Source organism: Saccopteryx leptura, chromosome 2 (assembly GCF_036850995.1).
Source record: "Saccopteryx leptura isolate mSacLep1 chromosome 2, mSacLep1_pri_phased_curated, whole genome shotgun sequence".
Classification (NCBI taxonomy): Eukaryota; Metazoa; Chordata; class Mammalia; order Chiroptera; family Emballonuridae; genus Saccopteryx; species Saccopteryx leptura.
In genome coordinates, this window is record NC_089504.1 from 99,852,579 (window position 1) to 99,865,049 (window position 12,471).

General features: G+C 40.1%; 1 protein-coding gene across 3 annotated transcripts in view; it reads left to right on the forward strand.

Annotated features, from left to right (window-relative positions):
• Positions 1 to 1,308: 1,308 nt before the first annotated feature.
• Positions 1,309 to 12,471, forward strand: part of AUH (AU RNA binding methylglutaconyl-CoA hydratase) — a 161,171-nt gene continuing 150,008 nt past the window's right edge. For all 3 annotated transcript variants that reach the window (XM_066368412.1, XM_066368413.1, XM_066368414.1), the window contains exon 1: positions 1,309 to 1,604. In XM_066368412.1, the coding sequence (XP_066224509.1) occupies positions 1,349 to 1,604 (256 nt within the window). In that variant the 5' untranslated portion in view covers positions 1,309 to 1,348. The remainder of the gene's footprint in view (positions 1,605 to 12,471) is intronic.

The following is a 12,471-nucleotide window of genomic DNA, read 5'->3' on the forward strand; positions in this document are numbered from 1 at the left end:
TTCATCAAAAACATAGACTGTCCCTCTTACTCTGATGTCTAATATAACCTAAACAGCCAGTGCTTATCATCCTGCAGTTATCCTAATCGTAAGTATTCTCTGAGTTTATATTATTTCAAGTAGCACTGTCAGGGACTCTGGAACTCTTTTATTTGAATTTACAATCTATTGGTGAGCCAACATGAAGATGTAAAAAAAATTAGCAACTAATGTGGACAGAATTAAGTAGCTGTAATGATTGTAAGAGTTGAGCTATATAGTTGTTTCCTATCAGTTAAAGTGAACACGATTATCAGAAAAGGTAAAAGGCACAAGAGGAAGCAATGCTTTCCTTTGTCCCAAAATACAAAAGAAACTCCACTAGTGGCATTATATAGAAAATGGAATAAAAGTGCCCCCAACAACACTCTCACAGCAGATGCTGTGCACGTGTAGAGCAACTACACACTGAGTTGGTCTTCTGCACTTCTGTTTGAGGAAAGAGCCAAGTGCTCTAGATCCCACCTTAACTTATGGTTTGGCCGATCCCCTTGGTTAATACAAAGGTGCTTTACTGGGACTCTTGTTTCAGGGAAGACCATCTCACCGGTTTGAGTCTTAGCCTGGAGGACCCTGTTGTTATGGGTGGTTCGCTCCCTTCCTAAACTGCATATAGCAAACATCAGTGCATGTTCATAGGCACGTTTAACAGGTAGCCATGGCTCCCACGTGCGTGAGGAGTCAACCACGGTCCCATGCAGATCTGCTACACTGTCAGCCAAACCTGCAACAAACATTTCAGTTCACCTGCAGACGACACAGAACCTCACAGCACAGCCCAGGTTTGTGAGGTTTGTGCAGGAAGGAGACTTGGGTGTTGTTATATTATTATTACTTAAATTTTATTTATTCATTTTTAGAGATAGAAGAGAGAGAGAGAGAGAGAGAGAGAGAGAGAGAGAGAGAGAGACAGACTGAAAGGGGGAGGAGCAGGAAGCATCAACTCACATATGTGCCTTGACCAGGCAGGCACCAGGCAGGCAAGCCCGGGGTTTGAACCGGTGACCTCAGCATTCCAGGTCGATGCTTTATCCACTGCACCACCACAGGTCAGGCGGGTGTTGTTATAACACGTTCCCCTAAACTAGTCCATAGCCCCGGAGGACTACTTTCTGCTTGTCTGGGGGACAAGCCATTGCTACCGGTGTCACACAACGGAGCCCAGGCCGAGGGAAACCCGGTGACTGAGCAGTTACGGGTTTGGGCGGGGCGAGACGGCTCAGGGGCGGGGCGGGGCCTGGGCGTGCCGGCAGCGAGCGCGCGGCGGGGGCGGGGCCGCAGCCGCAGGCCCACGCCGTAAACAGACAACATGGCGGCGGCGGCGGCACCCGGGGCTTTGGGGGCCTGGCAGGCCAGCCGCGCCCGATGGGTGGCCGCTTGCTGCGCGCCGCTGGGCCCGGGATGGAGGCTCCCAGGCTCCTTGACAGGCCCGCGGGTCGGCGCGGCGATCAGGGCCCGGGGCTGGACGGCCGCGGCTGGGGGGCCGATCGTTCGGCGTGGCTACAGCTCTGAGACGAAGGCGGAGGACGAGCTGCGGGTGCGCTACCTGGAGGAGGAGAACCGAGGTGAGCGGCGCGGCCCGCGGTGCTGGGACGGGGTCGCGGGGTCCGGCACAGAGCTGACGTCATCGCCGGGGGCGGAGGTCAAGGTCCCGCTCCCCTCGGTTCCGCACCCCGACCCCCGCGCTGGTTGCACTTGCTGGGCGCCCTTGGGCGGGGATGCGCGGGGAGCCGCTCACCTGTACGGTGGCCCCTGGGCGCCGAGTCGCCCGTGCAGCGGACGCCCACAGCCCTGGGCTAGCTAGGGTCCGGAGACCTGGGGGTGATGCTTGCTTCCAGGGTTCATTCTTGCTCTGTGGTTGCTTCCTGTGGACTCAGGCTTTAGGGGGGAGCGTTTTAGACGCTCCGGTGAGAATGCACTTTTAAATTTAAAGCTGTCTAACTGGAACAAGGTTTCTCGTGGTTCGGTTTATCTAGGGAGTTAGTTTGGGGGCACTATTCCACTAAAGATCAGCAGTTTTGAGCTTTTTCATTTTTTATTTTTTTTGGTCTTCTGGTTACCGTGCACCGCTCTGGGGTGATATTGGTCTTGCCCTTGAGCTACCTACGTTGGGAGAAGACAGATGCACTAGCGATGCAACGCAGGGGGAGGAAGGGCTGTGCAAGATGGTACCTGTCATTCTGAGGGTGTGCAGTTGGAGCTGTCTTCCTTTCCCTTACCAGGTAGGGACGACCAAAAGGGGTCACCAAAGGTGTAATGGCAGTTTGCTTAGAGGACTGATCATTTAGTTTTGACTTACAGTTAATTGAGCATCTGCAGTCTTTTAAGCAGAAGTGCAAAAACATTTAAGTCACTATTGTTGTCTTTAGACACCTCCTAGTATAATGAGGGAGATATTGATGATTATCAGGCTGTGCTAACGTTAAAGGTTTGGTGAGAGCACAGGGCTCCCACAACCCCAAGAAGCATTTGGGAGAAAATGGAAGACTTGGGAGGAGGGATTCTGAGGGTCAGGTTAAGGTTTTGCCAGATGAAACAGGTTCCAAGGCATTCCTTACTAGGCAATGGAGTTTGACATTGATGAGAGTTCTTAGGCAGACTTCTCTGTGCCTCAACTTTCTTGTGTATAAAATTGGGAAAATAATACCAACGTGGTGTGGCTGGTGTGAACACTAGATGGTAATGTAAATTTTGCCCACCAAGTATCTGGCTAACATTGGGTGCTCTGGAGTATGATGAGTTATTCCATTTGTTATGGGTTTGTTTGTCATTTCAGAGAGAGAAGACATGGCCAGGAATGTGAACATGTGTGGTGTTTTTGGGGAAAATAATGGAATTGTGGCTGTAATGTGGCATGCTGGGCAGAATACTGAGAAGTTCAGCTGGAGAGTACACAGGCATTGGCGTGATTAGAGCTTTGAATACCACTGTCTTTTGGGTTAGCTTCGACTTACTGGAATTTCAGTTACATTAGGTGTAGCTGTAGGACGTTAGATACAAAAGGATTGGAAGTACAGGTAGTAATGTGCTCCATGTTCTTGTTTTATTTGCTTTTATGAGTTAATGAAAATTGAAAGTAACTTTCCATAAAATGTCTGGAAATTCCTTAAGTTAGGCTCCAAATGGATCAAAGGGAAGAAACCGGAGTATACAAGACAACTTAAATTCAGATGTCTTTAGTTCCGTCACATAACCTGGGAAAATCAGGTAGTTGGACTTCATGGTTTTTAAAGAACATTGACCCAGCAAGAAGGACAACTCAGGCTTAGCTGAGTGAACTTGGCTTCACTATTGAGCCAGCGATAACTAATGCAAAGAAAAGCATGAGGTCAAGGATACTGCAGGTGAAGGAGTCTCCCGATGCCTCTGCTTCTCTGAGAGGCTAGTCTAAATGTAATGCTCTCAGGTGGCCTGCGAGGAATATTAGGACTTTCCGTATCAGTGGAGCCCCAAACTGCTCCCTGTGGGGGTGGGTGAGTGCAGAGTACGTCAGCCCTTATCTGTTATCTGGGTTCTATATTTGTAATTTGTTGTGGAGGCACAACGTATATAACTAGGTTTTTTGAGTGATTATTGCTTGAATTGTTGTTGTCCAGCCTACTTAGTCCTGGTCAGCAGTTCCGGTCATGGTTTTCAAAGGTCTCTTCTGGTGTTGGGCACCAGCCTCCCTTTATTAGTCAACTGGTTATTTTCCTTTCCAGTTTATTCTTCACACTGGTACCTTTTTTTAAGGTCAAGAATCACTTTGTGCTCAGTTAAAAACCTCTAGTGGCTTCCTATTGCCTGCAGGCCCTCACAGCTGGCAGGCCTTGGCAGTCCGTCCTCTCCCTGCAGGGGCACCAAAGCTTTGTGCTTTTCTTTGTGTGCAGGTAGAGTGACCTCTCCCAGACTGACAAGCTTCTGTTGATCATTGGGACCCATTTCAAAGATGATCTTTGTGAACCATATTGGAACAGCTGGTGGCAGAAATAGAGCAAAGAAGTAAATGCACAATACAAGTCATCCTTGCTATCTGCAGCTTCCTCCTTGTTCACATCCAGACTTTCATGTCTTCCTGAGTGTCTGTGAAACCTTTGTGCTTTTCTCCGTGTTCTCTCCCAATACCAGTCTTGTCCAAGCCAGTATTGTTTGTCAGGTGGACCATTACAGAGGACTGGTAGCTGGTCTTCCTACACCTACTTGCTTTTCTTTTTTAAAAGGTTAATGCCTTTCATCTATATTTTGTGAAAAATATAATTTAATGTAAATGATATCATTCACATGCCATAAAATTCAGAATGAAGTCATTTTTTAGTATATTTACAGAGTTGTACAACCATCAACACAATCCAATTTTAGAACATTGTTATCAATGCAGAAAGCAACCCTGTTCTCTTTAGCAGTGACTCTTCTTCTTGTTGTCACAGTCTTGCTGCCCCTCAAGACAAGACCCATTTCTCTACTGTCTGTCTTAAGAGATGGGTCTACTCTGGACATTTCATATAAAGAAATCATATAATATGTGGTCTTTTGGGCTTGTTTCATTTAGCATTTTGTTTCAAGATTTATCCATACTGTAGTGTGTATATACCTTATTTCTTTTAGTGGCTGAATAATACTTCACTGTATGGTTATACCGCATTTTATCTTTATCATGGATGTGCATTTGGGTCATTGCTGCTTTTTGTATATTGTGAACAATGCTGCTTAGGATATTCATGTATACATTTTTGTGAGTGTCTGTTTTCATTAGGAGTGGGATTGCTGGGTCATATGGTAATTCTATGGCACTGTGGCTGCACAGTTTACGTTCCCACCCGTGAGGGGCGAGGGCTCTGGTTTCTTCACGTTCTGACCTGTGCTTGTTATTTTTGTGTTTTTGACTATAGTCATCCTGATGCTTATGAAGTGATACTGTGGCTTTGGTTTGGATCAGCCTCTAATGGTTAATGGTTTTGAGTATCTTTTCATGTGCTTATTGGCCCAGTGTCTGTTTTTTTAGAGAAATGTCTTCTTAAATCCTTTGACTATTTAAAATTTTTTTTTGTCTTTTTATTGTTGAATTGTGAGAGTTCTTTATATATATATTCCGGATGCAAGTTTCTTATCAGGTATTTGATTTGCAAAAATTTTCTCCTGTTTTGTGGGTTGTCTTTTCACTTTCTTGACAGTTTATTTTGAAGAATCTAGGTTTTTAATTTTGATTTAGTTCAATATGTATTTGTTTCTTTTGTTGCTGTGCTTTTGGGTTATATCTAAGAAACTTTCTTAACTCAAGGTTGCAAAGATTTATACCTGTTTTCTTCTAAGTGTTTTATTGGTTTTAGCTTCTATGTTTTGGCTCTTATGTTTGTTTCTGCAATTCATTTTGAGTTAGTTTTTGTATTTGGTATGAGGTAAGATGTTAACTTCATTCTTTTGCTAGTGGATATCCATTGTCCCAGCACTTAAAAAAAATTTTTTTTTTATTAAGTGCTCAGCAGCTGAGCTATTTTAGTGCCTGAGATGAGTCCATGTAGCCATCTTCAGTGCCTGGGCCAACTTTGCTTGAACCATTTGAGCCATGGCTGTGGGAGGGGAAGAGAGAGAGAGAGAGAGAGAGAGAGAGAGAGAGAGAGAGAAAGAGAGAGAGAGAAAGAGAGAGAGAGAAGGGTGGAGAAGCAGATAGGCAATTCCCCTGTGTGCCCTGACCAGGAATTGAACCTGGGACTACCACACACTGGGCCGACACTCTACTGCTGAGCCAGCCAGCCAGGGCCCCAGCACTTTTTGTTGAAAAGACTATGTTTTCACAAATGAATTGGTTTGGCATCCTTGTTGAGAATTAATTGACCTTAAGTAAAAATTTATTTCTGGACTTTTGGTTCTATCTCATTTATCTACATGTCTTTCTGTAGCTTTATAGTAAAATTTAATTTGGATAGTGTGAGTCCTCCGACTTTTGTTCTTTTCTGTTTTGTCTATTCTGGACTTTTTCATTACCCAATGAATTATAGGATCAGCTTGTGAATTTCTGCAAGAAAGGCAACTGGGATTTCAGTAAGGATTGCATTTAACAGGTACATCAATTTGGGAAATATTGCCATTTAATTAATGCTGTTTTCTAATGCATGAGCATGAAATTTTTTTTTTTGTTCAACAATGTTTTGTAGTTTTCAAAGCTTGTTCTTTGTGTATTAAATTTACTCCTATTTTATTCTTTGTGGATGCTATTGTAAGTGGAATTGTTTTTCTTAGTTTCATTTTCAGGTTGTTCATTTCTAATATAATTCAGTTATTTTGTATGTTGTATTGTGCAACTTTGCTGAACTTGCTTATTTGTGCTCATAGTTTTTTTAGTGAATTTCTTAATATTTACTACATACAGATCATGTCATCTGCAAATAGAGGTAATTTTACTTCTTTTCCAACCTGGCTATCTTTTATTTCTTTTTACTGTCTAATCTCCCTGGTTGGAGCCTCCATTATAGTGTTGAATAAAAGTATCCAGAGCAGAAATTCTTGTCTTGTTCCCAGTCTTGGAGAAAGCATTCAGGCATTAAGAAAGCATTAAGTAAGATGTTACCTCTAGGGTTTTTGGAGATGCCCCTCATCAGATGAAGCGGCTTTTATCTATTCAGACTCTTCAGTGTTTTACCACTTTGAATTTTGTCAAATGCTTTTTTGGCATCTATTTATATGATTGTATGATTTTCCTTGTTTAGTCTGTTGATATGATAGATTACATAAAATGGTTTTCAAATATTGAGCCAGTCTTGCAAACTTGGAATAAATCCCACTTGGTTATGGTATATAATTCTTTTATACATTCCTAGATTTAATGTGCTAATATTTTGTTGGAAGATTATTGCATCAATGTTCGTGACAGATAGAGGTCTTAAGTTTTTTGTTCTTGCGATGTCTTTGTCTGGTTTTGGTATGAGAGTAATGCTAGCTTCATAGAATGAACTAGAAGTGCTCCTTCTGCTTTTGTTTTCTGGAAGAGATCATAGAGAAATAATATTACTTTATTTTTGAGCATTTTGGTAGAATTCACCTGTAAAATCATCTATATCAGATGCTTTCTGTTTTGGAAGCTTAATATTTGTTGATTCAGTTTTTTAAATTAATATAGGCCTATGCAGTTTATCCATTTCTTGTGTGAGTTCTTGTAGGTTGTGTCTTTCAAAGGCTTCTCCCATTTCATCTAAGTTATCAAATTTGTGGGCATAAAGTTGTTTATAATATTCCTTTTGTTATGCATATGATAGAAATGGAATTCAGTAATGATGACCCTTTTCCATTTTTGATGTTAGTAATTTGTATTGTTTTTTTTTTTATGGTTAGCTTGGCTAGAAGCTTATCAATTTACTGACCTTTTTAAAGAACCAACTTTTGATTTTCTTTTTTCCAACGTATTTCCTATTTTCAATATTATTGGTTTCGGCTATGTTTAATTTTAAAAATTATTTTAGATTTAATTTGATTTTGTTTTTGTTTCCTAAGGTGAAAGCTTATCAATTATAAGTGCTTCTTAATATGTGTATTCAATGCTGTAACATTTCCTCTAAGTACTGCTTTTGCTGGATCCCACAAATTTTGATAAGCTGTAATTTTATTCTCATTTATTTAAGACATTTTAAATTTCTGTTGAGATTTCTTTTTTTAGCCTATGTATTATTTAGGAGTCACTTTACTTAATTTCCAAGTATTTTGAGATTTTTCCAGCTCTCTTTCTGTTACTGAGTTTATTTCCATTCTGATCTACAAGCATACTTCAATATGATTTTCATTGTCTTAAATTTGTTCAGGTGTGTTTCTGGGGTCTGTGTTGGTGTTAGGGAATGTGTAGTCTGTTGGTGGCTGCTACAGTCTATTCAATTAGAGAGAGTTTTCAGTTGCAGTTGGTTAATGTTGTTCAGTTCAAATACACTGCTTACTGACTTTCTGCCTGCTGGATCTGTCAATCACTGATGGAGTCGTGTTGGCATCGGTGTATTACATGTGATTTGTTAGTGATAATAGTTAAATTATTAAAATTTATAAAATTTTTCAAGTAAAATAATATATATGGCCAAATTAAAAAGAAAAGCAGCACTGTGGAAGGTGCTACCCCTTCGCTTTCAGGCAATTCCTTCAAAAGTAAAGACTTGAAACAACTCTTGAGTCCTTGCTGTGAATGATAATTTTATTTTTGTCTTTCTTTTTTGTGTTACCTATATAATTATTTTTGTAGACAGTGTCTGGACTCCTTTTGATGTGAAATGAGAAAATGAAATGTTTACTATTTTATTTCATTCATCTTCTACCTTCCAGTTTGTCATTTGTTTAACTTCAGGTTATATCATCAAAGTTTATGATAGTTTTGTTTTCTTATAATAATTCAGTGCTTATAGATTGACTGTCAGTAGGTTTGTGATGCACTAGTGGTAGTTGTGTTGACACTACCCTCAGTGCGTCCCCAGAAGCAGGCTTCTTCCAGCTCCACTCCCGAGCCCAGGGCCTGTGCACTGGCAGCTCTCAGCTGGGCTCTGCAGTGGCCTCTTGGTTGGTGTCCCCAGTATTCTTGGTTTTTATTTTTTTTTAAATTGAAATGAAATTCATGTAACAGAAAATTTACCATTTTAACTTTTTTTTTTTTTTTTTTTTTTAAGTGAGAGGAGGAGAGTTAGACAGACTTTTGCATATGCCCCGATTGGAATCCACCCAGCAATCCCTGTCTGGGACTGATGCTGAAATCAGCTGAGCCATCCTCTGTGCCTAGGGCTGATGCTCAAACAAATAGAGTCACAGGCTATGAGAGGGGAAGCAGGAGAGAGAGAGAAAGGGGAGAAGTAGGAGGAGAGAAGCCCAAACTGTAGTATACAGCTCTTTTTTTTATTTTTTGTATTTTTCTGAAGTTGGAAACGGGGAGGCAGTCAGACAGACTCCCGCATGCGCCCAACTGGGATCCACCCAGCATGCCCACCAAGGGATGATGCTCTGCCCATCTGGGGCATCGCTGTTGCAACCAGAGCCATTCTAGCGCCTGAGGCAGAGGCCACAGAGCCATCCTCAGTGCCCAGACCAACTTTGCTCCAGTGGAACCTTGGCTGCGAGAGGGGAAGAGAGAGACAGAGAGGAAGGAGAGGGGGAGGAGTGGAGAAGCAGATGGGTGCCTCTCCTGTGTGCCCTGGCTGGGCAATCGAACCCAGGACTCCTGCACGCCAGGCTGATGCTCTACCACTGAGCCAACTGGCCAGGGCCTACAGCTCTTTTTTTAAAAATATTTTTTTTTATTTTTTCGAAGTTAGAAATGGGGAGGCAGTTAGACTCCCACATGCTCCCAACTGGGATCCACCCGGCAAGCCCACCAGGTGGCGATGCTCTACCCATCTGGGGTGTTGCTCTGCTGCAATCGGAGCCATTCTAGTGCCTGAGGCGGAGGCCATGGAGCCATCCTTAGCGCCCAGGTCACTTTGCTCCAGTGGAGCCTTGGCTGTGGGAGGGGAAAAGAGAGATAGAAAGGAGAGAGGGAAGGGTGGAGAAGCAGATGGGCACTTCTCCTGTGTGCCCTGGTCAGGAATTGAACCCGGGACTTCCACATGCCGGGCTAATGCTCTTCTGCTGAGCCAACCGGCCAGGGCTATCGTACATAGGTCTTTATTTCTATATGGTAAGGTGACCAACTTTTTTACAATGAAAAGGAAGACAAAAATAAGTTGAAGAAAACAATATCGTAAATAAAACATTTTATTCATTGCAACAATAATATACTATAATATGATAAATGCATAATAAAACATTTATAATACATAATTACATATAATATTGTAATTATGCTTATATGCCTATTAATTTTAATAATAATTGTAAGAAAACTTTTCCATTGAACGAATATTTTTTGTCAGTGTATCATTTTGTAACAATATATTGGAAATATCTGAACAAGAAATATCTTTCATATTGAATTTTACAGCAAGTGCTGCAGCTAGAGTATCAACATTCAGTCTCAGTTTCTCACTGGTCCTAAAATCATTAGCAATTGAAAAAACTCTTTCAACTGCTGCATTAGTTCCAGGGCAGCACAATGTAAATTGAACAAGAATGAATGAATTTTCACATGGAATATGTTTATTTTTGAAATGGCTAAATATTTCTACCCATCCTTTATCAATTTCTATGTGTTCATTTTCCCATTGTATTAATTTTTCAGAATTTAAATATAGATTCAGTCTTCTAATTTCTTCAAAGAGACAGTTGTCTATTTTGATGTCTGGCATTTCTTTAGATAAAAACTCAAGACAAGATTCAATATCTGTCCAAGATACTTGTGATGAAATGAAAAAACACCATTGAAAACTTATTTCCCGTGATGTTTGTTTCAGACCATTCTTCGATATATTGAAAACATGTCTGGTAAAAATTCTGCACTTCTTTGATAAACTTTTCTGTTATGCCCGAGTTTGATTCCTCTAAGTCTGACAATTTTCTTCTTATAATTAAAGGAAGAAGTTTTTCTTCAAAACGAGATTTATATTGAAGGATAAAGTCATTCAAAATAAGACTACTGCAGCTGAAATGTGTTCACCTTCAATCTTGTGAATCATTTTGTGAAAAATAGGTACTTGATTATGTACAAACTACATTAATATTTCAGATATTTTATTATTGAAAAACGATTCCAGGATTTTAGGACATTTGTCTAAACTTAAGAAATATGAATGGAGAGGCTCAAATAATTATAGAACACACTCTATAGCAGGTGTTAGAGCAGGGGTAGTCAACCTTTTTATACCTACCACCCACTTTTGTATCTGTTAGTAGTAAAATTTTCTAACTGCCCACCGGTTCTACAGTAATGGTGATTTATAAAGTAAGGAAGTAACTTTACTTTATAAAATTTCTAGTTAAATCTATCTTTTTATTTATACTTTGGTTGCTCTGCTACCACCCACTTTGAAAGCTGGAATGCCCACTAGTGGGTGGTAGGGACCAGGTTGACTACCACTGTGTTAGAGCAAGCTATCTAACTTTTGAATATCCTTAAAGTTTTTTGTATTCAACATTTGCTTCTTCACAAAACTGTTTCAAAGTAGCAACACGAACGGTAAAACGACTAAAATGCAAATAAATTATAGTTATTATTATTTCTACATCAATTGACACGGCACATGATGCTGTGTTGATTGCATTTGACAAAATATGTGCATTACAACCTATTCCTAGTATTTTCTTTTAGAGTAACTCTTGTAATTTTACATACACATTATTCACCCCTTTGCATCTTTGCCCACCAAAATTTGTATTTGTATTATCAGCCGTTGGTGCAGCAACTTTGGATTTCAAATTGTTTTCATTTATTACTCTGTATAGATGGTTTGACAAAATTTCAGAAGTTTCGTCCTCAGTGGATTCTAAATTTAAAATTTTTACTTGAATGCCCTTGGTAACATTAAAATATCTTACTATTATTGGATACAATTTAATTCCATTATGATTTGATGCGTCAGATAAAATGCCGAAGTTTCCAAGTCTTCTGTAAGTATTTTGTCACAGTAATTTTTAAATACTGATTTCAAAATAGCCTCGCATTTTGTCCTGGCACATGAAAATTTTGCATTGTGAAACTTTTTCAGTAATTTAGTTGTACAATCCATACTACAAAAACTTTGTGAATTATGGCAGTGTTCCCCACCTATTTTGGGCCACAGACCAGTTTAATATCAGAAAATATTTTCACGGACCGGCCTTTAGGGTGGGACGGATAAATGTATCACGTGACCGAGACAAGCGTCAAGAGTGAGTCTTAGATGGCTGTAACAGAGGGAATCTGGTCATTTTTAAAAAATAAAACATCATTCAGACTTCAATATAAATAAAACGGAAATAATGTAAGTTATTTATTTCTCTGCGGACCGGTACCAAATGGCCCACGGACCAGTATCGGTCCATGGCCTGGGGGTTGAGGACCACTGAATTATGGTATGAAATGCAAATAAATGTTCCCTCCATTGCAGCCAACTCTTTTTCATCTGCAGAATAATTTGAAAATTTAAAAAGCTAGTTACTTTACAACTGGAGGCTGATGCATCTAATGATTGCTTATGTTTGTTGGCGGTCAAGTGTTTTGTTATCGCTGCTCTGCCCCCAACTGCAATGCAAACCTCTCCGCTGCAAATATTGCAGAAAACAATGGTATCTTTCTTTGATATGAGGAATGGAAATTCCTTTTTCAATCTATCGTTGAAATGGCATTTTCTCTTCTTTGATTTTTTCATCCCTTAAATGAAATTTAAAATTAAAAATAAAATATAAAGCTACACAAATGATGCAAGCACATTAGGAACTGAAAACGTTACATCATGGTAGGTGAATTTTCCGGAAGCTAAATTAACAAAACTAAATATCAAACAAAACCACTCATTTGGGTGTATTTATCAATTTCTAATTAAAAGACGTCTGTTTTATGCAACTATTTAATCAAAGTGCATT